The sequence below is a fragment of the Eublepharis macularius genome, chromosome 11 (genome assembly GCF_028583425.1).
Source record: "Eublepharis macularius isolate TG4126 chromosome 11, MPM_Emac_v1.0, whole genome shotgun sequence".
Taxonomy (NCBI): domain Eukaryota; kingdom Metazoa; phylum Chordata; class Lepidosauria; order Squamata; family Eublepharidae; genus Eublepharis; species Eublepharis macularius.
In genome coordinates, this window is record NC_072800.1 from 89,503,337 (window position 1) to 89,529,068 (window position 25,732).

General features: G+C 44.7%; 1 protein-coding gene across 1 annotated transcript in view; it reads right to left on the reverse strand.

Moving 5' to 3' along the window:
• The window catches only part of LOC129337368 (vasoactive intestinal polypeptide receptor 1-like), a 77,550-nt gene extending 55,431 nt beyond the window's left edge, over positions 1 to 22,119 (reverse strand). The window contains exon 1 of the mRNA XM_054990969.1: positions 22,060 to 22,119. Within this exon, the coding sequence (XP_054846944.1) occupies positions 22,060 to 22,119 (60 nt within the window). The remainder of the gene's footprint in view (positions 1 to 22,059) is intronic.
• Between the last annotated feature and the right edge of the window lie 3,613 nt (positions 22,120 to 25,732).

A 25,732-nucleotide genomic window follows, 5' to 3' on the forward strand; every position in this document is an offset into this window, starting at 1 on the left:
GGAAAGCTTCTTTGAGGACTTAAGGAAGCACCTAGACGATCTTGTATATGACCAGATAATTCTTGCTGGAGATTTCAATGGAGTGACAGATTTGGAACTAGACAAAAAGACTACAAAAGCACAAAAGAAAAGAGGACTATTGCCAAAGCTTTTTTTTGAGTTGATTCAACAAGAGACTCTCGAAGACGTATGGAGGAGAGAATATCCTAAAACCAGACAGTTTACTTTTTATTCTGCAAGGCATCTTACATTATCAAGAATTGATATGATCTGGGCCTCAAAGGACTTAGCGTTATGGACTAAGGAGGTAGAAATAATGCCGATGGTAGGCTCAGATCACAACCCAATTATGTGGAAATTTGGAAAAAGGAGAAAAAGGAAAGCCTGGAGAATAAATGAGGACTTGTTACAGGAAAGTGAGAATATGGAAACATTGAGAAGAGAGACTAAGTTTTTTATACAATACAACGTGAATAAAGAAGTACCAACCAGTAAAGTTTGGGACGCGTATAAGGCGGTTGTAAGGGGCATACTAATGGACTTAAATGGTAGAGCAAGGAAAAAGAAAGAGGAGAAAAGACAAGAGATTGAGGAGAAAATAAAGGCCAAAGAAGTACAGTTAAAAAAGAGACCAGGGAAAAAGAAAATACATCAGGAAATCAAAATTCTTCAAGAACAGTTAACAGCAATGAGTAATAAAGAATTGGAGTGGAACCTTAAAAGACTGAATCAAAAAGCTTTTGAGGGTGCTAATAAACCTGGGAAATATTTGGCATGGCAATTAAAGAAGAAAAGGGAAAAGAAAATAATAAATAAAATTTGTGAAGAAAACAAAACGTATTTGGAGCAGACTACCATTAGCAGAGCCTTTTATAAATTTTACGCTAAGCTGTATAATAAAAAAGAAGTAAACAAAGAATCAATAGCATCATATTTGGAGAAAACCAAACTTCCAGAGATCTCGGAAGCTTGGAGAAATAAGTTGAACAGTGAAGTAACTGACGAGGAAATAAATATGGCAATACAATCCGCAAATCTAGGAAAGGCGCCAGGGCCAGATGGATTTACGGCTAAATTTTATAAGACAATGGCCAACGAACTGGCACCATTCCTAAAAGAGGTGATGAACGGAGTTTTTAGGGATCAAAGAATTCCAGACACTTGGAGCGAAGCGAATATATCATTGATCCCAAAAGAGGGCCAAGATCTGACTAGCGTGAAAAATTACAGGCCTATATCATTACTTAACAATGATTATAAAATTTTTGCAAAGATATTGGCGGAGAGACTGAAGGGGTGGCTCTCGGAAGTTATAGAGGAAGAACAAGCAGGTTTTTTGCCGGACAGACAAATAAGAGACAATTTAAGGACAGTGATCAATGCTATTGAATACTATGACAAGCGTTGCGATAAAGAGGTTGGTTTCTTCTTTGTAGACGCTGAAAAAGCGTTTGACAATTTAAACTGGGATTTTTTGTTTGCCACTATGGAAAAGCTACAATTGGGAGAAAGATTCATCAGAGCAATTAAAGAAATATATAGGGACCAGACTGCAGCAATTGTAGTGAATGATGAACTGACCAAGAAATTGACTATTAGTAAAGGAACAAGACAAGGTTGCCCGTTATCTCCATTGTTGTTCATATTAGTATTGGAGATTCTGATGATACAAATACGACAAGACGAGGAAATACGAGGAATAAAAATAAAGGACTATTCATACAAGGTTAGAGCATTTGCAGATGACATAATGTTAATTGTAGAAGATCCATTGGAGAACATGCCAAAAGTGATAGATAAGATCAAGGAGTTTGGTGACTTGGCAGGTTTCTTCATTAATAAAAAGAAGTCAAAGATACTATGTAAAAACATGACTAAGCAGAAACAACAATTGTTAATGGAAACAACGGACTGTGAAGTAACTAGTAAGGTGAAATATTTGGGAGTTGAGCTGACTGCAAAAAATATAGATTTGTTCAAGAATAATTATGAAAAATTATGGACTCAGATAGAGAGAGACTTGATCAAATGGAATAGACTGAATTTGTCATGGTTGGGCAGGATTGCAGCAGTTAAGATGAATGTGTTACCAAGAGTAATGTTTTTGTTACAGACAATACCAATCATCAGAGACTCTAAACAATTTGAAAAATGGCAGAGGAAAATATCAGATTTTGTTTGGGCAGGCAAGAAGCCTCGAGTGAAAGTAAAAGTTTTACAAGATGCAAAGGAGAGAGGCGGAATGCAACTGCCCAATCTGAGACTTTACCATGATGCAATCTGCCTAGTTTGGATAAAAGAGTGGATGACATTAAAGAATAAGAAACTATTAGCCCTAGAGGGATATAAAAAATTTTTTGGATGGCACGCATACCTATGGCATGACAAAGTAAAGGTCAACTCGATGTTCCTGCATCATTTTGTAAGGAGAAGTCTATATACAATCTGGAAGAAGTACAGAACTTACCTACAAGAAGGAACCCCCTTGTGGGTGGTTCCATATGAGGTGATAGATCCGAGAGCTGTGGATAATGAACAACAATGTTTAACGTACAAAGAAATAACTAAGATTGAAGTATCTAAACTTAGAATAAAGACGCAAGAGGAACTATCACCTAACTATGATTGGTTCCAGTATAGACAGATTAGAGACTTATACAACTCGGACTTTGCAAAAGGGGGCATACGAACAGAGAACTCGGAACTAGAGCAGACCCTTCTTAAAGAAGACAAGAAAAGAATATCCAAGGTATACCAAGTACTGTTGAAATGGTATACTGAGGATGAGATAGTTAAAACACAGATGGTGAAATGGGCTATAAATTTCAATAAAGAAATAACAATGGAGGCATGGGAATACTTGTGGAAAACTACAATGAAGACAACGACATGCATTAATATTAAAGAGAACATTTTCAAAATGATCTATCGTTGGTACATGACACCAAAGAAGATTGCGCTAGGGAACTTGAATACTTCTAATAAATGCTGGAAATGTAAGAAACATGAGGGCTCCCTCTATCATATGTGGTGGTCGTGTGAGGTAGCTAGGCAGTTCTGGGGGGAAATAATAAGAGAAATGAGTGAAATTTTACAGTTTCAAATAAATAAGAATCCAGAACTCCTGCTGCTAAACTTGGGAATGGAGGGAATTTCAGCCCATCATAGGACGTTGATTTTTTATATGACTGCAGCAGCTAGACTTTTGTATGCGCAGAAATGGAAAGTACAAGAAGTGCCAACTATTGAAGATTGGATCTACAAATTGCTGTATATGGCTGAAATGGACAAGATGACAAGAAAACTGAGAGATCTGGACTCAGGGCAGTTTAACACAGACTGGGAGAAGCTGAAACAATATCTGGAGAAGAAATGGGAGGTGGGAGGAAAACTGTGGCAGTTTGAGAACTACTGAAGTATAATAAAAGTATAAAAGAGAGGGGTGACTTTACCGGGGGAGGAAGAGAAATGTGAATTTATAAGCAGTTAGATTAATTGATTGAGATATATATAGATATGTATAGGTTAACTGACAGAACATTGATAGAGAATAATTAATGATAAGGTTTAAACATGAGGATTGAGTAAATAACAATATTTTCTTTCTTTGATAAGATTTATATGCACCAAACTGAATGTACAGAAGAGTTAAATTGATTGATTATGCGAGGAGTTATATAGAATTACCATAAAAAGTTGAAATGAGTAATATATAGAGAACAAATCAAATTGTTTGATTTAAATGTGGGAAATTTTTATGGTTTATGATATATAGGTTTATATAGAAATATTCAAAACTGGAAAATGGGATAAATTGTTTATCTAAAGACGTATAGTTTGGGTGTATAATAAGTAAAGGAGTTAAAGATGTACTGCTTAATATAATGGAGAATGTATATCTGTTTTAGACAGAGGAATTTAATAGAAGTAAGGGAAAAGGGACAGAGGGTGGGAAAGCTGTTGGAAGTCAACAAAAGGGGGGGAAAGGGAGGGGGTTAGAAACGAAAAATTAGGGGAAAATTGACGGTAATGTAAAAATAAAAATGTTCTAACCCAATAAAAAATTTTTCAAAAAAAAAAAAATACAAATAAATGAAAATTGTAAAAAAAAATAGCATAACAGAATGAGTAAACAAGACAACAGGTATATATTTATTTTCTGTACTTAGAAACATAGAGTGGGAAGGGTCTCCCAAGTGACATATAGTCCAATCTCTTACACAATGCTGGAAATTGACTGGAATCTTCCACCCACTCCCCCAGTGACCGCTGCCCTATGCCCAGAGGAAGGCAAAATAATCCCTGGCTGGTCGGGCCTGGAGGAGAATTCCTTCCTGACCCCAAAGGGGCGACTGACATTAAACTGGGCATATAAGAAAGGGACATGAGAGCTTAGCATCAGCTCATCTCTTCCTGCCCTCCCTGTCACAGTCTGCCTAAATTCATACTAAATTCATATTATTATAGTACTATATACTGACAGCCCAACCTTCTCATTGAGAGTTAAGCCACAAAATACTCACAGAATCACAGAGTTGGAAGGGGCCATACAGACTATCTAGTCCAACCCCCTGCCCAATGCAGGATGACCCTAAAGCATCCCTGACCAAGATTCATCCAGCCTTTTCTTGAAAACTGTCATCGAAGGAGAGCTCACCACCTCACTAGGCAGCTGATTCCACCTTTGAACTACTCTGACCGTGAAAAAGTTCTTCCTAATATCCAGCCGGTACCTTTCTGCATGTAATTTAAGACCATTGCTTCAGGTCCTACCCTCTGCTGCCAAGTGGAACAGCTCCTTGCCCTCCTCCAAATGACAGCCTTTCACATATTTAAAGAGAGCAATCATGTCCCCCCTCAACCTCCTCTTCTCCAAACTAAACATTCCCAAGGCCCTCAGCCTTCCCCGTAGGGCTCAGTCTCCAGACCCCTGGTCATCCTCGTCGCTCTCCTCTGCACCCTCTCGATTTTGTCCACATCCTTTTTGAAGTGAGGCCTCCAGAACTGCACACAATACTCCAGGTGTGGCCTGACCAAGGCAGTATAGAGAGGGGCTATGATCTCCTGCAATTCCGATGCAATGGCCCTTTTGATACAACCCAAGACTGAGTTTGCCTTTTTTGCCACCGCATCACACTGAAATCCATCAAACTTGTGGGTATCTGAAGAAGTGAGCTGTGGCTCTCGAAAGCTCACACCCTCCCACAAATTTTGTTAGTCTTATAGGGGCTACTGGACTCTTGATCTTTTCTACTGCTACAGACAGACTAACACGGCTACTCATCTCGATCCATATTGCATTGTTCATTGGATGTTCTATACTGTACAATTACACTTTCCCCCATTTCTGTACTTGGTAATCTGCCCTGAGAGTGAGAAATGTGAGCCATAAATAAGCTCAATCCATCAATCAGTCAAAATGCTGCCATCATTACTGAAGTGTTAGTGGTTGACCAGTGCAGCAAAGCACACAAGCACAGAAGTTAGCAACACAAGATTGCATACCAGCCATTTCCTCGTTATTGAAGACCAGCTCCGGATTGAATTACTTCGGAGTAGTTCAACGTGAGGCCTTAAAGTTTGCTGTTGTGGAGTTGCACCTTTCCACAATTGCAACTAGGGGGAGCTGTATGACTACTAAACGACTCTTTGCAGAAATCTGAGCTTGCTTCCACCAGAAGGCAGGCTAGACCTGTCTTTGGAAAAGAGAACCAAATAACACAATGATAGGGGACGGCGCGAGCACACACATATAAATGTATTTTAACAACCCAGGGTCAAGTTTGCAAGAAGAGTGGAAGTATCTCTGCAAATTAAGTGCCTGGGAGAGAGTTGTAATTCCATATCTCTTGAGAGTTGTAATTCCAGATCTCTTGGTTCCATCTGAAGGTTAAAAAACAATAGGAAAAATTCCACTAGAAACCACAATCTTTACCAATATAACTATTTTCTCTATTTAAAGTGCAAGTTCTGAATAAATATGCAAATACATTATCTTAAGTACCTCATACAAATAGAACAATAATATACAAAAACAGTTACAAATGCAACAATTCACACAGTCTTTTTCTTTCCAGGGTTTGGATGACCCGCTGACAACAGGCCTCATGGAGGTGGTAGAGAGTGCCCTCAAGTCAGAGTTGACTTATGGCGACCCCTGGTGGGGTTTTCATGGCAAGAGAGTAACAGAGGTGGTTTGCCATTGCCTGGCTTTGCAACCCTGGTCTTCGCTGGAGGTCTCCCATCAAAATACTAACCAAGGCTGACCCTGCTTAGCTTCTGAGATCTGACGAGATCAGGGGTCAGCCCTTGGCAGGTAGATCCCCAAGTCCCTCACAGCAAGCACTTCGGTGCGTTGGTTGAAGTAACTTTTTTTAGAGATCCATGCACTCCAAGGTATTCATACAAAGATATTGGCAGAAGCGGCTATTCAAAAATGAGCAGTGCTAATTATAAGGGGAACTTCCCGCCCTTAGGACAGAGGTCGTTGACATTCTGGCGCGAAAACCCCAAAGAGTTACAGGGGAACTGATTATCATTCCAGTCTCTGATAAAAGATACATTGCGAGCTAGCCGGAGCTTGCAGTCAAGGACACTTGCTGTGAAGATGGTTGTTGTGGTTTTTCCGGGCTGTATAGCCGTGGTCTTGGCGTTGTAGTTCCTGACGTTTCGCCAGCAGCTGTGACTGGCATCTTCAGAGGTGTAGCACCAAAGACAGAGATCTCTCAGTGTCACAGTGTGGAGAAGATGTTGGCAGGTCATTTATATCTACTCAGGAAAGTGGGTTTGGGCTGAGTCATCCTGTAAGAGTTTCCCAGGGTGTGGAATGCTAATGAAGGGAGGCTTCACTGTATCCTGAGGGGGTTCTTTTGCATATGGATTGGTGCTTGATATGCTAATCTTCTCTGCAGGGCTATTGTAGGGTGTAGAGTATTTTGTTAGCCTGGTGTTTTTCAGGACTGGAAACCATGCTCTATTCATTCTTAAGGTCTGTGAAGATGAAAGTAAATACCTTCAACAGATAACAGATAACCCACCCTGGCGCAGTACATTTCAGTTCAACATTTATCACACTCTCAGATGATCAGTATAGTGTACAATATATACCCCTGCAATTATGCATGGTCAACACAGAACATCAAACACACACTAATGGCAGGTATGCAGGCAGGTGTATATGACAGCAAGCTCACCTGGGCTGTCCCGGTCAGGGCAATAGACCACATGCAGGTAAGTAAAATTGATAGTTTCATCCAATGGGTATTCCTTTCTCTTTTATCCTCTCTGTTCTAGGTAGTATAAGGACAGCCTGTGAACTTCTGAGATCTGGGGTGAAACACCCAGAAGAATCTTCTTCTATGGCCATCTGAAGGTCCAGTGGTCTCACCCAGGGCCATACTTTCATAAGCGTCTTCTCATTGGGGGTCTATAATTAGTTGTGTTAAAAGCACAATTTGGCTTACTTGAGTTATACTTCACTTTTCCTACCAATGGGGACTCAAAGTGGCTTCTAACATTCTTCTCTCTGGTGAGTTACCCACCTTCTGTACCTTTATACTTTCTATTCATTCCTTAATTTTGTTTTTGGGTTTTTTTCCCTCATGTCTGGCTTTTCCTATGTTGATGTGCAGCGCTTTGCCTAATGAAAAGCGGACCTTGGTGGGGAAGAACGTAATGGCTTCTCGACCCAGAACTAAGATCCATGTGATTGATCTGTACTAAATATTTGAGCTCTTTCCCATGGGATGTTTTTGCAGGTGGTGCTTATATTTCCGCAGAAGATGAGAATCCATGTTCATCATGGTGAGTATGTCAGCACTTGGAAGATGGCTGAAGAGGAAATGACCTTCAGGGTTGTCTTTGGAAAGTCTACTTCAGCAAGTCCTGGGTTCGAGGCAGAAGTGTGATGTGCCACTGAATTTCTCTTCAAGCAAAATGCTGAAGCCTGTCTGTATCATGCGTTGGGCTGCCATCTTGCTCCTTGGACTCGGGAAACAAGCCCAATTCCTACCCCATGTTCAAAACTCACTTGAGGTTAGTCTTGGCAAATATTCTTTTGTAAAAAAGAAAATCTGCCCCTGAAATAGATCGCTAGTGATAACTGACAGAAGAGTTCCTTCCTTCCTTCCTTCCTTCCTTCCTTCCTTCCTTCCTTCCTTCCTTCCTTCCTTTTTCTTTCTTTCTTTATTCCTCCCTCCCTCCCTCTCTTTCTTTCTTTCTTTCTTTCTTTCTTTCTTTCTTTCTTTCTTTCTTTCTTTCTTTCTTTCTTTCTTTCTTTCTTTCTTTCTTTCTTTCTTCCCCCCTTCCTTCCTTTTTCTTCCTTCCTTCCTTCCTTCCTTCCTCCCTCCCTTCCTCCCTCCCTCCCTTCCTCCCTTCTTTCTTTCTTTCTTTCTTCCTTCCTTCCTTCCTCCCTCCCTTCCTTGCTTCCTTCTTTCTTTTTCTTCCTTCATTCCTCCCTTCCTCCCTTCCTCCCTTCCTCCCTTCCTCCCTCCCTTCCTCCCTCCCTTTCTTTCTTTCTTTCTTTCTTTCTTTCTTTCTTTCTTTCTTTCTTTCTTTTTCTTTCTTTCTCCCTCCTCCCTCCTCCCTCCCTCCCTCCCTCCCTCCTTTCTTTCTTTCTTTCTTTCTCCCTCCCTCCCTCCCTCCTTTCTTTCTTTCTCTTCCTTCCTTCCTTCCTTCCTTCCTTCCTTCTCTCCCTTTCTTTTTCCCCCTTCACAGGAGGAATTGCTCGCCTCGTTGCCCTCTGTGGAGGGGGGAAATTAAGCACAACCCATCATTTGAGTTTTTTCAGCTGACATGTTGTCTTAGAAACTCCCCTCCTTGGGGCCCATGTTCATCACATTGTGGCAGTACATGCAAAATCCGCCACATCCTTTTCATTTTTTCACATGTCACAGAGAATTGCGTCCTTATTGAGAGGTTAACTTAAAAGCAGTCCTTTAATGAAACCACTCCATTACTGACAAGAAAAGGCAATGTTAAACGGCTAAAATCAATTTGAGTTTCCTTGGTGACTGGCTGGGAAGAGTGCTCAATTGCACTTCGGAAACTTTCCCTTATTTCTATACATGGGCCTTTTTCCATTCAAGGCATATTTCAGATTTCTCTGACTGTAGTGACTGCTTCATATTCGGAGACAAAATGATCACCAACCCTGGGATAATGGAAAGCTTCTCAAATAATGAACTACCGGGGAAGGAAATGTGTAAAAGGTATCTAAATTTCTGATCTGATTCAAGGATGCGAAATCAAACCACATAGATGCTGAAGAATGAAGAAAGGATAGTGAATGGTATATAGGGTTAAAATGGCAGAAGGGGTGGGGGTGAGATTATGGTAGAGGGGTGGCATCAAGCGCATGTCAACGTCACTTCTGGGGAAAACCAGCAAGATAGTAAAGAGTCCAGTAGCACCTTTAAGACTAACCAACTTTATTGCAGCATAAGCTTTCGAGAACTACAGCTCTCTTCGTCAGATGCATTGTCAGCTTTCGAATACCACAGCTCTCTTCATCAGATGCATCGTCACCTTTCGAGAACCACAGCTCTCTTCATCAGATGCATTGTCAGCTTTCAAGAACCACAGCTCTCGTCATCAGATGCAGAGAGCTGTGGTTCTTAAAAGCTGACAATGCATCTGACGAAGAGAGCTGTACTTCTCGAAAACCTGTGCTTCAATAAAGTTGGTTAGTCCTAAAGGTGCTACTGGACTCTTTACTATCTTGTGACTACAGACTAACATGGCTAACTCCTCTGGGGAAAACCAGGAAGTGATGGTGGGCAGCTCTACGAAGCACTTCCCAGTTTCCCCCAGAAGAAACATTATCACAAAATTTCCCCTGCCACTACTTGAAGCAGCAGTGGGCAATGGGAGCTTGGGGTGGAAGATCCCTCACCCCTCCCCTTCTCATTAGGTCTGCCACTTGCCTGCTAATGGCAAACAAAGCCCTGCCAGCAGTCCCTGTCCCCAGCCCTTGCTCAATGGAGCAGTGGGGGGTGGATAGGGGGGGACAATGAGTCTCTCTACATGAGATGGCTCAGGGTGTGTTCATTAAATGTAGGGAGATGCAATGTTAGCTGGAAAGTGTAGTTTAAAAAGGCAGAGCTGGTGTAGATCACTCCTCAGAGGGTTTGTTAATTTCATCTTCACCTCCCTGAAGGCTCTGTCAATTTCACCTCTCCAGTCTAAGATTGTGTGGGATGGCAACCAGAGGGCAGCGAGGAATGGAAATGGGCTGGAGCTGCCTTCCCGAGCCGGGCTTGGACCTGGAAAGTTTCCAGTGGGCTGAAGTTTCCCTTCTTGCATTTCACAGCCTTTCCAGGGTAAAGCAAAGCCTTTGCCCTGCCGCCGGTTCTGTCTATTAAAATCCCCCTTCCCAGCTAACATTGCATCTCCTGACACGTGTTCTTCACATGTCAGATGTCTTGTGCAGAGAGATTCAAAATTTACTTAGCTAGCATTCTGAGTAATAGGAGCTGATGCCAAGATTGACGATGGGACGTTCTGCATTTAAAGCTTTACTAGCAAGCTGCAGCTCATCCCCAAAAGGTCTGGAAAATTATATTCTCTGCCTCCAGCATCTTTGGGGACACTTGTCCACGGCACTGGATCCATGATTTCCTTGTCAAACATTAGACATTGGTCGCATCTGCAGAAGCAAGCCGTTGAAAGTCCAACCCTGCTTATTTAGGTAGGCTTGAGAACGGCCTGAGTTAATTTATTTCTACTTCTTCTTTTTTTTGCCCAGTATGCAAAACTATCACAGCTTTCGCAGAGCAAACGACTGCAAACTGGCCTGCTGCAGCTTTGTTTTCGCCTCTCTCGGCAACTCTGAAAGGTGGACTTAATTAGCTCCCTCCGCATCTCTGGCAGCTGTAAGATATTTTTTCTCTCCCTGTGCTCCGGCTCCACACCGAGACCTCAAAAACCAGCTCTACAAAACACCAACATGGCCATTCCCCAGTGCCCACTTTAGCCCTGGTGGCAGAAACTTTTAATTACTTTTCTTTTGTGGGGTTCTGTTTACAGGTTTGGTTTATTCCTCCTCTTTGCTGGAGGCTGCGCAAGAGTCTAATGCTGAGAGCCAGAAGGAAGGAACATTTTTCTTCGCAGCTATCAAGCCTCCCCTCTGATCTAAATTACTTTGCTTTCATCTGCAAAGAAATTGATCTACCGGGTAATAAGAATAAGAAAATGCGATGCACGTTGTTTTTTAAAGCCGTAGATAATACCGGTTTTGAATATGTTCTTAACAAACTTGATTCTGTTTTATGGCAGGTGAAGTCAATGAATCCGGTGGTAATACTGGCTAAATTTGGTGCCAGAGTAGATTTGCCCGGAACGCTGGTGTCAGACACACGAGAAAGTCATCTTGAAGTCTTTGCGCTTCTTTCTGGTCTGCGAAGTGGAAAGGGGGCCACACCAAGGCAAAACAAAGATGAAGAAACAAACGGTGCAAAGGAAAGGAATCTTTAATATTTGTATAACCCCTACGCATTTTGCGCGAAGCTTCAACAAGGGGGATGTCCCAGATTCTCTTTAATTCTGTTCCCGTACAGTGTGTATACTTTGTTTCTTCATCGCCGTTCTTCTTTCTGGTCCAGCAGAATTTATGCACTCTGAAACCCAGCTTCTCCTTTTTGGAAAAATACATTGCAAGTGTCCCTTTTGTTATTCCCACCAATGTAGCGAAAATGTTGAACACTTGGTTTCCAGCACAACTCAGAAGGAGAGCATATTTTCTGGGGCCCCAATCGATTTCCATACCATGGAACAAGAATGATTTATTTACTTCCTTTACACCTAGGGTTGCCAAGTCCCTTGAGTCCCCTGGCGGGGGACTGGGGACTTGGCACTCACCCACTGCGCTCTTCGGCGTGTCTTCACTCCACTCCACTCTCCACTCTGCTCGGTCACCACCTCCGATTCAGCCCTTGTGTCAGCGGTGCAGGGTGAATTGTCCTGTCTCTGTGCCCACTCCGGCCAGCGCTGCCGTAGCTGATCAGTGTGTCTCCAGAGTGTTCTGCCAGTGGCATCGGCCACCTCGTAGGATATCAGCCCCATCACCCTGAGCTCTGAAGACAGAACCCAGTTGGGCCCTTCCCTGAAGTTTCTGGCATAAACTAAGAGCCAAGCTACAAGTGATGCCTTACACAGGTTGGACACTTGTCAGCTTCCCTCAAGTTTTGATGGGAAATGTAGGCGGCCTGGTTTTACAGCTTGGCTCTCCATTACAGCCGCAAGACCAGGATGCCTACATTTCCCATCAAAACTGGAGGGAAGCTGACAAGTGTCCAAACTGTGTCAGGCCTCACTTGTAGTTTGGCTATAAGTTTCCCTCCTGGAACCTCCTTGGTGTTTCTGAAACCTCTGGCTCCCTCTGGGTGTCCGGATCTAAGTCTGGGTGGAGCTGATCGAGCAGGGTTGTTAGCCGTCACCCCATCAAGAGCTCCGCTGAGCTCCATCCTGGGGTGGAGTGTGGTGCGATATGCTGCCACAATAAGCAGTTGGCCAACTGCTGGCTCAGATCCCCCTGGCTTAATCTGCAGAGTGAGTCTTTAGTGGCCTTCATCATTCTTTTGGTCTGTCCATTCTTTGATGGGTGGAATGGCGCTGAAGTGATGACATCACTTCCAGTCATGGATGGTGGCATCACTTCCCATCCCAAAGGGCTGAATCGCCCCCCCGCAGGCCCAATTTGGCCCAAAACAGGCCCATTGCAGGGCACAGAGGCACTCTGTGCCACTGGGGGGGGGTGCTCCCCCACTGGCCAGGAAAGTGGTGTTGGAGGGGAGGAGGTGGGAACGGGGGATCCCCTACCTCGGGTGGGGGGTTGGGAGCCCTATTCACACCCTGCCTTTCTCCCCAGTGGGGAGCTCTTACATCATTTCATCCTCTCAACAACCACCCTGTGAGGTAGGATAGGCTCAGAGTGTATGACTGGCCCAAGATCATCTGGCGAGCTTCCATGGCAGAGCAGGAATTCAAGCTTGGGTTGCCCAGACGCTAGTCTAACGAGAACAGTTCGCTGTGTTAGTCTGAAGTTGCAAAATAGTAAAGAATCCAGTAGCACCTTTAAGACTAACCAACTTTATTGTAGCATAAACTTTCAAGAACCACAGCTCTCTTCAGCAGATGCATGAATGGTGCATGTAGTCTAACCGCTACACCACAGAATTCCAGCCTCTGGGTCATTTATCCTAGTGGAATCCTACGGTGATTTGGGACAAGGAAATTTTAAAGGATGGAATGTAGGAAAGGCAGATCTTATGATTTGTTCCAAAGAAGAAAATCCAGCAAAGAGTACTTTCCTCTATATGAGGGAGCGCCCGCTTCAGTGCCTGCCTGTGAAGAAAAGCATACTTTCTGATACTTTTTAGACATTCAGAGCTGAGTGTGAGTTCACAGTTCATCGCCAATGTAAGCTGCTGCTTTTATCCAGAAATATAATGAGGATTCCACCCCCCACACCCCCCTGGATAAACAGACAATGATTTTATTCAGAACAAATGAAGGGAAAGGTAAATGAACAAAGGAAAATGTAACAATGATCGATAGCTTACCAGGTCATTGATCACAGGAGCTGAATATCTGGCAGCAGGGATTTTTTTCTGGGAAAAGAGGTGGTGGAACTCAGTGGTGGAACTCAGGACCACACAATGATGTCACTTTGGGTCAGCTGGAACAAGGGGGGGAGTTTTTTAAAGTTTAAATCAGCCTCGGTGAAATTGGTCACATGTCCGGTGGCTCCGCCCCCTGATCTCCAGACAGAGGGGGGTTTAGAGCTGCACAGAGGGCAATCTGAACTTCCCTCTGTCTGGAGATCAGGGGGCGGAGCCACTGAACATGTGACCATTTTCAAGAGGTGCCGGAACCCCGTTCCACTGCATTCCCGCTGAAAAAAAGCCCTGTCTGGCAGTCTGCTTGTCTGCCGGAACATACCCAGTTATGGGAGAAAGATGATTGTGAAGGTGCAAAAAGCAGGCACTCTTATCGAATCAACTGCTGACCATTTAAATGATTTATCTTACTGTACAGGTGTGATGGGGGCACAAACTACGAGTGACCTATGCTTGAAAAGTCAGTCACTTTAACGACCCGCTCATGACTCCAAGTGATAGTATTGGAAATATATATATTTGGTTTGGTTTAGTTTAGTACCATAGCAGAGTAACAGCAGAGTTAATTAGGCATAAGTGTTTAAACCCTTAAAACGTGCATTAATTAGTCTTCAGACAAAATCAAAGAAAGATGCAACTTACAGTTGTATTGTAGTAGATTTCTTCTGTATCAGTGTCTTGTAGCAAAAGGAGAAAGATCCTAATCTAAAGTGTTACATTCCTATTCTAAGACCACGGCCTGAAAAGTAGGCAGCGAAGTTGGAAGTGTGGATGTGTGGACAAAAGGGCTCCATGTGGAGTGTTGAGGATTTATATCCTTCTCCTTGGAAAGCCACGAGGGAAGAAGACGTGGAGGCAAGGAGGAGTCAGGAGGCGTTTCCACCTTAGACAAGAGAGTTGCCACTTGCTAGAGTTATACAGAAATACAAGAGAGACATGCAGCGCCCCCTAATGTCCAAGGCATGCTGAATCGCCTATTCCAACAGATAGGATCTGATTCCTATCCAGTTTCTTCAAGGATACATGCTGTCCTCTCTAGTGATTTAGAGGACTGAGTTTAACAACTACATTGATGGCAAAGCAGCCGCAACTTGCAACTCATAGCTCAATGGAACTTATCTAACAAGGCACAATTGATCCATGACCCCATCGCATAAGCAGCTACCTGCAGTCACAGAGCTGCTCAATGTGACGAGTTCAATAAAAGCAAGTTTAATGTGCTGCATGCACCTTTCCCCTTATAACTCTGCAACAAAAGTGGCCAGAGACTTACTCTTCTGAAAAAAATAAATAAAAGGTGAGATTTCCAACAGTCACAGCAATACATCGTTAGAACCAGGGCTTTTTTTCAGCAGGAATGTGGTAGAACGGAGTTCCGGCACCTCTTAAAAATGGTCACATGGCCAGTGGCCCCGCCCCCTGATCTCCAGACATAGGGGAGTTTAGATTGCCCTCTGCGCTGCCGAGCAGCTTGGAGGGCAATCTAAATTCCCCTCTGTCTAGAGACCAGAGGGCGGTGCCACTGGCCATGTGACCATTTTCGCTGAGGGCAATTTAAACTTTAAAAAACTCTCCCCTTGTTCCAGCTGACCCAAAGTGACGTCATTGTGCGGTCTTGAGTTCCACCACTGAGTTCCACCACCTCTTTTCCCAGAAAAAAAGCCCTGGTTAGAATATTAGTTCACAATGGCTCAATAGTAAATACTGACCTGGAAAAACTCAAAAAGTCTTCTGGTGATCTGGCAGGAAAAATGACAGCTCTGGTTGCCGTAAAATCCAGCTGCACTTTACTGCATTGTTAGGAAAGAACACAGTGAAGCACCAGCCAAACCATGAACTGTCAAAGCAATCACTGAAAAGCCAGACCCTTGTTTGCAACCGTGGGCCAAACCTGTAAGCTGCTGAGCATCCTTCCACAGGAAAATACCTCTGCGTGGCCCCAACTTCAACTATGATGTAATGGAGGAGAGACATATGCATGGCCAAAAGCCCTGGATCTAAATCCTGCCTCTGCCATGATCTTGCAAGGTGGCAGAGACAGGTCATTCTCTTTTCAGCCCCTCTATGAGCCAAGCCACAAGTGACGCCTGACACAGGTTGGACACTTGTCAGCTTCCCTCAAGTATTGATGGGAAATGTAGGCATCCTGGTTTTGCAGCTTGGCTCTCCATTACAGCTGCAAGACCAGGATGCCTACATTTCCCATCAAAACTTGAGGGAAGCTGACAAGTGTCCAACCTGTGTCAGGCGTCACTTGTGGCTTGGCTCTTAGAGACACTAATGCAGGCCTACTTGACAGGGTTGTCGTTAGTCTTACAAGAAAATCACATTTTGCACGGTTTAAATCAGTGCTTTCCCACATACAGGATCATGACTCTCAGATGCTGGAACCATGGAGCTCTATTTTGGGGGGCCTGTTGGGAGGACCTGCTCATGCAGAGAGCAAGTGTACCACATCTCCTTCCTGCCATTGGGCATCCACTGAGAAGAGCTGCAGGACAGCAAGGTCACTTAGCAGTCTTTTTGGCTCAAGCAGTGTAGTGGTGCCCTTCTCCACCAAAGGTCTCCCTTCCCTCTCTTTCCCCAGTCCGGTCACATCTCACTACTGTTAGGCAGAGTAGGTAAATAAAGCGCAGTCGAGTCACGCTGTGCTGGTTAAAGAGGTTAAAAGGGTTGTTTGGGAACTATGTACTTGAGAGTAAAGGGGAGAGATAGTAATAGGTCCTCGCTATCTGACTACATCTTCAGGAGAGAGAATAATAATAATAACAACAATAATAACATTTGATTTATATAGCGCCCTTCAGGACAACTTAATGCCCACTCAGAGCGGTTTACAAAGTATGTTATTATTATCCCCACAACAAAACATCCTGTGAGGTGGGTGGGGCTGAGAGAGCTCTGAGAGAGCTGTGACTGACCCAAAGTCACCCAGCTGGCTTCAAGCGGAGGAGCGGGGAATCAAACCTGGCTCTCCAGATTAGAGTCCTGCCACTCTTAACCACTACACCAAACTGGCTCTCGGGATAGAAGCAGGATATTGCCCTGTTTAGCCCAATAGGAGACAAGGCAAGGAAATGATCTTTAGGAAACAAGAGAGATGCTGCCCCCACTATCCTAGTTGACCCTTGCTGCCCCTTGTATGGAAGGCTCTTCTTCCCTTCTTCCTTTTGTACACCAGACATTGCAATTTCCAACAACTACTCGGCCCACCAATGTGGTACAGCACCTATGAAATGCGGAGCTTCCTTCTCCTCTAGTGAGGTCATCATTCTGGCTCCTCCTCTTCCTGTCATGTGATTCTGAAGTCACATCCTTGCCTTTCAGTGGGTTCCCTGCCGCTGCCTAGGCTGTCAAGGAGCATCCCCGGTCTGGATCATCATGGTGAAAGCACTTTTTTCCTCTCACATAATTTTAACAAAAAATCTTTTGGGGATGTTTTAATCATAACAGAAAAAAGGGACAGGAACCCCTTCCCCCAACAACAACGAAAATTGAGATGGACCGCTCAGCAGGGCTCTCAGTGAGGATTATCTGCAGGGCTTGTCTTCAGTAATTGCTTATCTGCTCAGACTTTTTGCGATGCCTAAAATCATGTTCTGTGATGTGCAGCCATTTCTCAGAACGGTAATCAGATTTGCATGCATCGTTTGGGCTTCATGTATGAGCTGGCCGGGCAGAGGCTTTTAGCTACCCAGTAATTTTCGACAGCGTAGGAAGGGATTGAACTTTCCCCCGGGCAATAATGAACTAGCATCGTTATAGCAAGAGATGTGCAGAACCCTGCAGAGAAGAGTTTTTTGGCTTTTCACAAAATCCTTCGGGCTCAATCCTAGCGGCGTCTTTGGTCCGTGTTGTTCGATTCTTGATCCTTTCAGTCTTGCCAATGGCAGTTGAGACCTGGGAGGAGGAGGCTTTTTCGTTGCAGAGGGGTCCCGGGAAAATCAACCAGCTAACCAACCAAACAATTATACTCTGATGCATCAGTCGGGATCTGTTGGACATTTTCTCCTTGAGGCACCCTCGCCAAGCACTGCCTGCTTTTCTTCCCCTAGACTCGTGTCTGCTCTTTTCAGCCGATGGAAAAAGCTCCTGGAACAGGTGATAAAGGCACCCTCTCTTCAGGTTTTAGAAAACCTGAAGGGCTTTCTCTGTGTGTGTGTGTTACGTGCCGTCATGTCGCCTCCGACCTACGGCGACCCTATGAATGAAAGACCTCCAGAACGTCGTATCATTAACAGACTTGCTCAGATCCTGCAAAATGGAGGACGTGGCTTCTTTTATTGAGTCCAGCCATCTCGTTTTAGGTCTTCCTCTTTTCCTGCTACCTTCTACTTTTCCTAGCATTATTGACTTTTCCAGAGAATCTTGTCTTCTCATGATGTGACCAAAGTACGAGAGCCTCAGTTTTGTCATTTTAGCTTCTAGGGAGAATTCAGGCTCGATTTGATCTAGTACCCACTTATTTGTCTTTTTGGCCGTCCATGGTGTCCTATAAACTCTCCTCCAGCACCACATTTCAAATGAATCTATTTTCTTCCTGTCATCTTTCATCACTGTTCAACTTTCACATCCATACACGGCAATGGGGAATACCATAGTTTGGATTATCTTGATCTTGGTTCCCAGAGAGACATCTTTATCTTTAAGGATCTTCTCGAGCTCCCTCACAGCTGCTCTTCCAAGTCTCAATCTTCTTTGGATTTCTTCATTGTAATCTCTCTTTTTCTTGATGATTGAGACATGGAATATAAAATCTTGGATTATTTCAGTTTCCTCACTGTCAACTTTAAAATTGTGTAATTCCTCAGTAGTCATTACGTTTGTCTTCTTCATGTTCAGCTGTAATCCTGCTTTGGAGCTGTCTCCTTTAACCTTCATCAGTAGTCATTTCAAGTCTTCACTATTTTCTGCTAGTAATGTGGTGTCATCCTTGTGTGTGTGCGTGTGTGTGTGGTGCCCTCGAGTCATAGCTGACTTATGGCGATGACCCCTGGCAGGGTTTTCATGGCAAGAGACAAACAGGTGGTTTGCCATTGCCTGCCTCTGCAGCCCTGGTCTTCACTGGAGGTCTCTCATCCAGTTAGTAACCAAGACCGACCCTGCTTAGCTTCTGAGCTCTGACGAGATCAGGCTCACCTGGGCTATCCACGTCATCTTTCTAGTGGGACGGAAATGCTTTTGCAGGCACTGGTGTGTCTTTGTAGTCAGAGCTGATTTGGAGTTATCTGTTTAAACTGAGTGTTTGTATATTGTGGAAGGCTTTCACAGCCGGAGAACAATGGTTGTTGTGGATTTTCCGGGCTGTATAGCTGTGGTCTTGGCACTGTAGTTCCTGATGTTTCACCAGCAGTTGTGGCTGGCATCTTTAGAGGTGTAGGTGTAGCACCAAAAGACAGAGATCTCTCAGTGTCACCAGTGTCTCAGAGGTGTAGCACCAAAAGATCGAGGTCTCAGTCTTTTGGTGCTACACCTCTGAAGATGCCAGCCACAGCTGCTGGTGGAACGTCAGGAACTACAATGCCAAGACCACGGCAATACAGCCCGGAAAACCCACAACAACAACCATGAGTGTTTGTAAGCCACCTCAAGCCTGTGATGGGAAAGGCGTGATACAAATGTAATAAATAACGCTAAATGAAATATATTTGTTTCCTGCTTTGCTGACTATCATCTTCTACAGCAACTTGCACCAATAAAGAGAGACAGGCTGTGCGCTCAAGCATACCATCTTAAGCCAACAATGCATGTAAAAGAAGGGGAAAGGAGGATAAAAAGTCATGGGAGGCCACTCTGAGAGTCTCCGATCCAGATTCTCTGTTTGTTGGGTATCCTCGGTAGGACAAGTTGTTTTCACCAACTGCTCCTGAAACTCTTCTTGACATTTAGAAGAAAGGACACTAGAGTCATTATCAGCATCACAATTACAGATGAGATCCTAACTCTTCAGAGCTGATGGAAGTGCATCATTAAAGTGAACGAGAGTCCCCTATTTCCAGCACTACATCAAGAGGCGTTCGCCTGTGTCTTTTAGCAGTCACAATTCTCATTACCCGGCATGCTTCTCTTTGCTTGATCAAAGGACGGAAGCTTCAACATGGTCTTTTTGAGTGACTGCCCTACTTTTGTGCCCATTAATTTAACTCTGCAATTCCCCGCTGTAATTTTGTTTTGTTTCGTTTCCGCCATTTGTTTGCGAGCCGACACTGTGCTTTTACTGTCCCCCATTGTCGGATGCAGACGTACCCTCGTGAAAGCGACAACCAGCTGGGGCTCGAAGCTGGTCCCAAGATTGGGCACGGGTAATAAATTCATCAGATCATATACTGAGAAAAGAATCGGGACAAAAGCAAAGAACAGGAATGCGTGGTGGGGGTCTGCCAATTGCAGTGTTCTACTTAGAGTTTCAAGTGAATGCTCTGCTGTATTACGTTACCTAGGAGAAACAAGAAAGGAAAGTGAACCTACTTCGGGCAAGGAAAGGCAGTCTAGGAATATTTTAATCCATACATTGAACTCAGCCTAGAATGAAATAAACGTCAACAAAGGCAAATATAGTTGGTGTAGGGTTTTAATTAGCAGAGTAAATCAGTGTGCTGTAGACTATAAGAAGAACAGACTCCAGTGTTTATCTCTAGAAAAATACTTTATTACATATTAAGATAAAGGGTACATTGGTGAGAAAATAAACTAACTAACTGGCTGCTACATCTTGATGGTCAGACTAGAACAGAGTATTCAGAGAGTTCGACCGAGAGACCAGAGACTATATGAGCCAAGCTACAAGTGACGCCTGACACAGGTTGGACACTTGTCAGCTTCCCTCAAGTTTTGATGGGAAATGTAGGCGTCCTGGTCTTACAGCTTGGCTCTCCATTTAATTGAAGTTTGCAGAAATCCCCACACTCACCCCCAGTGAAGGGGAAGGGGGGCGCCCGGCGAAAGCCCGACGCCTGCACTCCCCTCCCGACCGCATGGTCTCCCTCCCATAGACTGCCGATCTGTAAACTTCAATTAAATAGAGAGCCAAGCTGCAAGACCAGGATGCCTACATTTCCCATCAAAAACCTGTGTCAGGCGTTACTTGTAGCTTGGCTCTATGATTGAACAAACTAGACTAGAACTGAGTATTGAGAGACTTCGACTGAGAGACCAGAGACTATGACTGAACAAAGAGCAATAAAGCTTCAGTATAAGTTGCTAGTTAATTGCACCTCCCCAATAAACCGTTTGCCCAATAGTGAATCCCAGATGGTCTTTGTTAGGGAGAAAGATTTCCCTTTCTATGGTGGGAACATCTAAGTGGACCTATGCAAACTAGTTGACTAACTAAAGAACAGAACAATTTAACTCTTTCGTGACTGAATGTAGGACACTTGCTAAATTCCCAATAATTGGATCCTGCTGATGTATTACAGCAGGGATGGAGGGGCCATTATGGCTAGCAGGGAAAGCCCTGGTGGGCCGATGGTCTGGGGGGTCTGCTCACTTGCTAAAATGCAGAGCAGCCCTGCACAAAGCTGAAGGTAGATGGGGGGGTCCCATGCCTCTGGTGAGAACAGGCGATCCCCAGCCCCCCTGCTTCCGTTGCCTGCTGCCACTCAGAGGACTGTCAGGAAGAAAAAGAAACCTGCCATACCGCCTGTGGTGCACATCACTTCGGGTAAAAACACGGAAGTGACATAGGGTAGCTCTAGGAATTGACTGAAACTCTAGGGTTTTACCATCGCGGTTTTACCATAGAGTTTCCAGAGATTCTTAGAGCTACCTAGGTGATTTCCAGTTTTTTACTGGAAGGGATGTGACGCCGCAGCCAGCTTTGTGCCCTCCCCGTGTCCCTCCTGCCAGTTGCCAGGGACTGGCAACCAGAGGCTCCCACCATGAGTCAGTGGCCCTCACTTTCCGCCTGCTTTCCCTCTTTCCTTCCTCCTCCCCGATCTGGGAAGTGTGCTGGAGATGGGCCTATTTCCCAGGTCTCTTTTGGCCTTCCTATCTGCCCCTGCATTGCGCTAACAGTGGGACCTTTCCCTGTTGCAATGAACCTTCCCCTGACTCGAGTCAGAGAGTCTCTCTACTAGAGATGGGCACGAATCGAATTACGACCCCAAAAAATGCACAAACCAAGCTGGTTCATGGTTCGCGAAACAGTGGTTTGTGGAAGCTCATTTCCACGTACTTCCATGAACTGGTCTACTGATTAATTTGGGTCATACAGGGGCAGTTTAAATGGCCATTTCCCCAGGGAAATGGCCATATAAACTTTTCCAGCTGCTTGCAAGCGGCAGGTGCCTTTAAACTATCAGCTGGCAGGCAGTGGGGGGGGACCCCCCCTTGCCGCCTGCCAGCTGAGAGTTTAAAGGCACCTCCCGTTTGCAAGCTGCAGGACCCTTTAAACTGCCCAAACCCGAGCCCCCGCCCCCTCCAGCCCCAGCCCCACATTTACCTTGCCCTGCGGGCCCACAGCGTCCTCTCCTTTCTCCTGCAAGGGCGGGAAGACTGCCATGGTGGCCATTTGAGGGGCAGGAAGGCCGTTTTCGGCTTCCTCCACTGCAGAAAATGGCCTCCCTGCCCCTCAAATGGCGGCCACCATTTGAGGGGCAGGAAGGCCATTTTCAGCCTCCTCTGATGCCCTGGGGCTGGGGCTGGGGCTGGAGTTTGGGCAGTTTAAAGGGCCCTGCCACTTGTAAATGGCAGGTCCTTTTAAACTATCCCCTGGCAGGCAGTGAGGGGGGGGATCATTTAAAGGGATAGTTTAAAGGAACCTGCCACTTGCAAGGCAGGAAAGGGCCCTTTAAATTGTCAAATGCCCCTTTCCCTGCCACTGCTAAGCAGCCAGAAAGGGGCATTTAAACCTCATGAACCACCAACTGGTTCGTAAACTTCCTCCAGTTCGTGCCAGTTCGTGGTTCCTGGTTTGTGAAAACCCACGAACCACAAACCTCATGGTTTTTTTTTTTTTGTGGTTCATGCCCATCTCTACTCTCTATGCAAGAGAGATGCACAAGTGAATGATCTTACACTTGTTCTCCCATTGTGGATACACATGCACTGCTAGGGAGACAGAGTTCGCTTGAATATGAGACCACACAGAAAGTAAGTCACTTGAGTGTCCCATGTAAGATGTGTTGTGTAGAGAGACTCAGAGAAAGGCTCCTTGAGCCAGAAGGACAGTCCACAAGCAAGGGCCACTAGCGAGATGCACTTGAAAGCACTGAAGTATCACAACGGCAATGCCAGGAAACAAAGAGGGCAAGACAATAGGTTGGATCCTGTGGTCTTTGTTTCCCGGCATTATTATTGCAATGCATTAGTGCTCTCAAGTGCATTTTTATTGCATAACAGTTTTCAAAGGAGGGATGTTTCCGAACTGCTCCTTGTCCCATTTTTTCCCCTGTCCTTCAGTTTGTCCTTTCTGAATTTCGCTCAGAAGGCTGCGCAAAGGCAGTTCATTTCAGTGTTCTTTTTGCCCAGTTAATTTGCGTTAACTGCATTACTGGTGCTCACATACACGTGGGTAAAGCGCTGAAAAAGAACAAGCTTGATGTAATTATCTGCAGGCCCGTGGCAGAAATTTGATGTCTAGGGGGCAAAAGGGAACATTGCACAAGAGAGAGCTATCATAAATCAACTCCAAACAACAAAAACCAAAATATGTCCACTATGCTTCAAATTACTTTATTAATTTAAATTGACTTGGATTTTAAAAGGCTGGCGCTCAAGTCCTCACATCGGCCCTCTTATTCTCGGGTGACCACAGACTGACAATCTGTTCAGAACACAGAGATTGCATCAATTATCTGATTAAACCATTTTTGCCCACTGGGAACATAAAACCACAACCTCATTTATAGAATCATAGGGTTGGAAGGATCTCCAAGGTCATCTAGTCCAACCCCCTGCACAATGTAGCAAATTCACAACTACCCCCACACACACCCACGGCGACCAGAAGATGGCAAAGCTCCGTCAGGACCCCTAGCCAATGCCGTGTATGCCAGCATAACTGTTATGATTGTATTCTGCATTTGGCATTGATCAATGCTGTTTACCAGAGTTATATTCTGTTTGCCAAAGTTATATACTGTATTCTGAATACTCATCTGAGAGTGTCTTAACTTCTGATATTAAGTGCAGGAGAGCCAGTGGGCGCCTCCATTATCTGCTACAAATATGTGCTTTCACTTTTCACAGCAAGTGTCCTTGAAGGAGCTGCTAGCAGCAAACATTGTAACTTTCTAAAGACAGATTTTCTTTGTATTTCATGTAGTCTAAACTACTTTGTTCCCATGCGATCTCTTTGGGGTTTCGTGCCAGAATGCCAACAGACCCAGGAGGGTGGGAAGTTTTCCTATAATAGCCAGCCCCTTGTTTGAATTGTCACTTCTGCCAATTTCTGTACCTTCAGGTGAACACCTGTACTGAATGGATCTTGAGAGCCAAACTACAAGTGACGTCTGACACAGGTTGGACACTAGTCGGCTTCCCTCAAGTTTTGATGGGAAATGTAGGCATCCTTGTCTTGCAGCTGTAATGGAGAGCCAAGCTGTAAAACCAGGACGCCTATATTTCCCATCAAAACTTGAGGGAAGCCGACTAGTGTCCAACCTGTGTAAGCCATCACTTGTAGTTTGGCTCTCAATAAAGCTGCTTCAATGGGAAGACCTGTGTGTTAACTGTGGAGGACTTGAGGGACCTAACTGTGAGGGACTGACAGCCAAACTGGCCTGAGGAAAATTGCTTCCTGACCTCAAGGTGGCAATCGGCATTCCCCTGGGCATGTAAGAAGAGCCATGAGAACTCGGCACTGATGTAACCCTTCCTGCCCTCCCTCTCATGATCTGCCCAGGTTCACAGAATCAACATTGCTGTCAGATGGCCATCTAGCCTCTGCTTTAAAACCTCCAAAGATGGAGAGTGTCAGTTCTAGGGATGGCTGTCCATAGCAGATAGATCCCCAAACCCCTCACAGCAAGCACTTCAGTGCATTGGTTGAAAAGGTCTTTATTCAGAGATCCATTAAGTTCATGGGTACATCCATAGATGGGATAGGTTGGCAGGAATGAGTATAAAAGCATATGCACTATTGATATAAAGCGCACTATTCCCCCCTTCCTTTGAGCAGTTAGCATTTAGGTGCGAACACAATAGCTTAGTCTGGACAGAGAAAGGCAAAAGATTACAAGGAATCAAAACTCCCTCTTTCCTCTGTGAAGAGTTACATCACAGCTGCAAGGTCGCTGCACGTACTTTCAGAGATGACAGTTGCTTGTTCTGGGAGGAAGGCACTTTCATTTTCAAGCAGGTCAACATTGGTACTTGATTATGTGACTATAGTACAAAGCACAGTCAGATGAACAAAACACAATCATGTGAGCAATGCATGAGATCAATATATTAGATCAGAGAAACATAAATGTCATGGATGGGTGCAGACTAGAGATGAGCACGAAGAGGAAAAAAACAAACATAATGTTCGTTATTCGTTGCCACCCACGAACAGGGACTCGCGAACATTTACAAACATGACCTGATCATGAGCATATTCGTGGTTGGATGTTCGCGGGGGCTAGAACGGGCCCCTTGGGACTTAGAGAGCCCATATTCGCAGGGAGTGTTCAGCAGGCTCTCCTCCAGCCATCATCCATGTTTGGTCAAGATTGCAATACGGATGTCAGAGTTATACATTCCCAAAGCCGGCATCCCTAGGAAACTCCCATTTGATACAATAGGAGCAGGCACCAGGAAAGGTACCAATAACAAATAATAGCGTGGTCCCAGAGCCTGGCTGCAGCCCTGGAACCTGAGGGGGGGTAGATCCCCACCAACCACTCCCAGAAAAAAATTCAAGCTCCAATGCAACTGAAAGCCAGAGCTGGGAGCACCGTGCCTTTTCCGGAGGTCCCATAGAGCAATACAGGAGGTCTGTGGTTGGCGGTCAGAACTGCCTAACAGGGTTTGGAGGGATGAGATTGGTGTTCCCATGGCTACAGAACACCCCCTTCCCCCCTGCTCTTTGCTCCCATGTAAAAATATGGGAGCTCCACATTTGGTAAATTGGGCTTAGATTGGGGTTTCCAGGGCAACAGAAGGAATTCAGACAGAGTTCAGACAGTCCC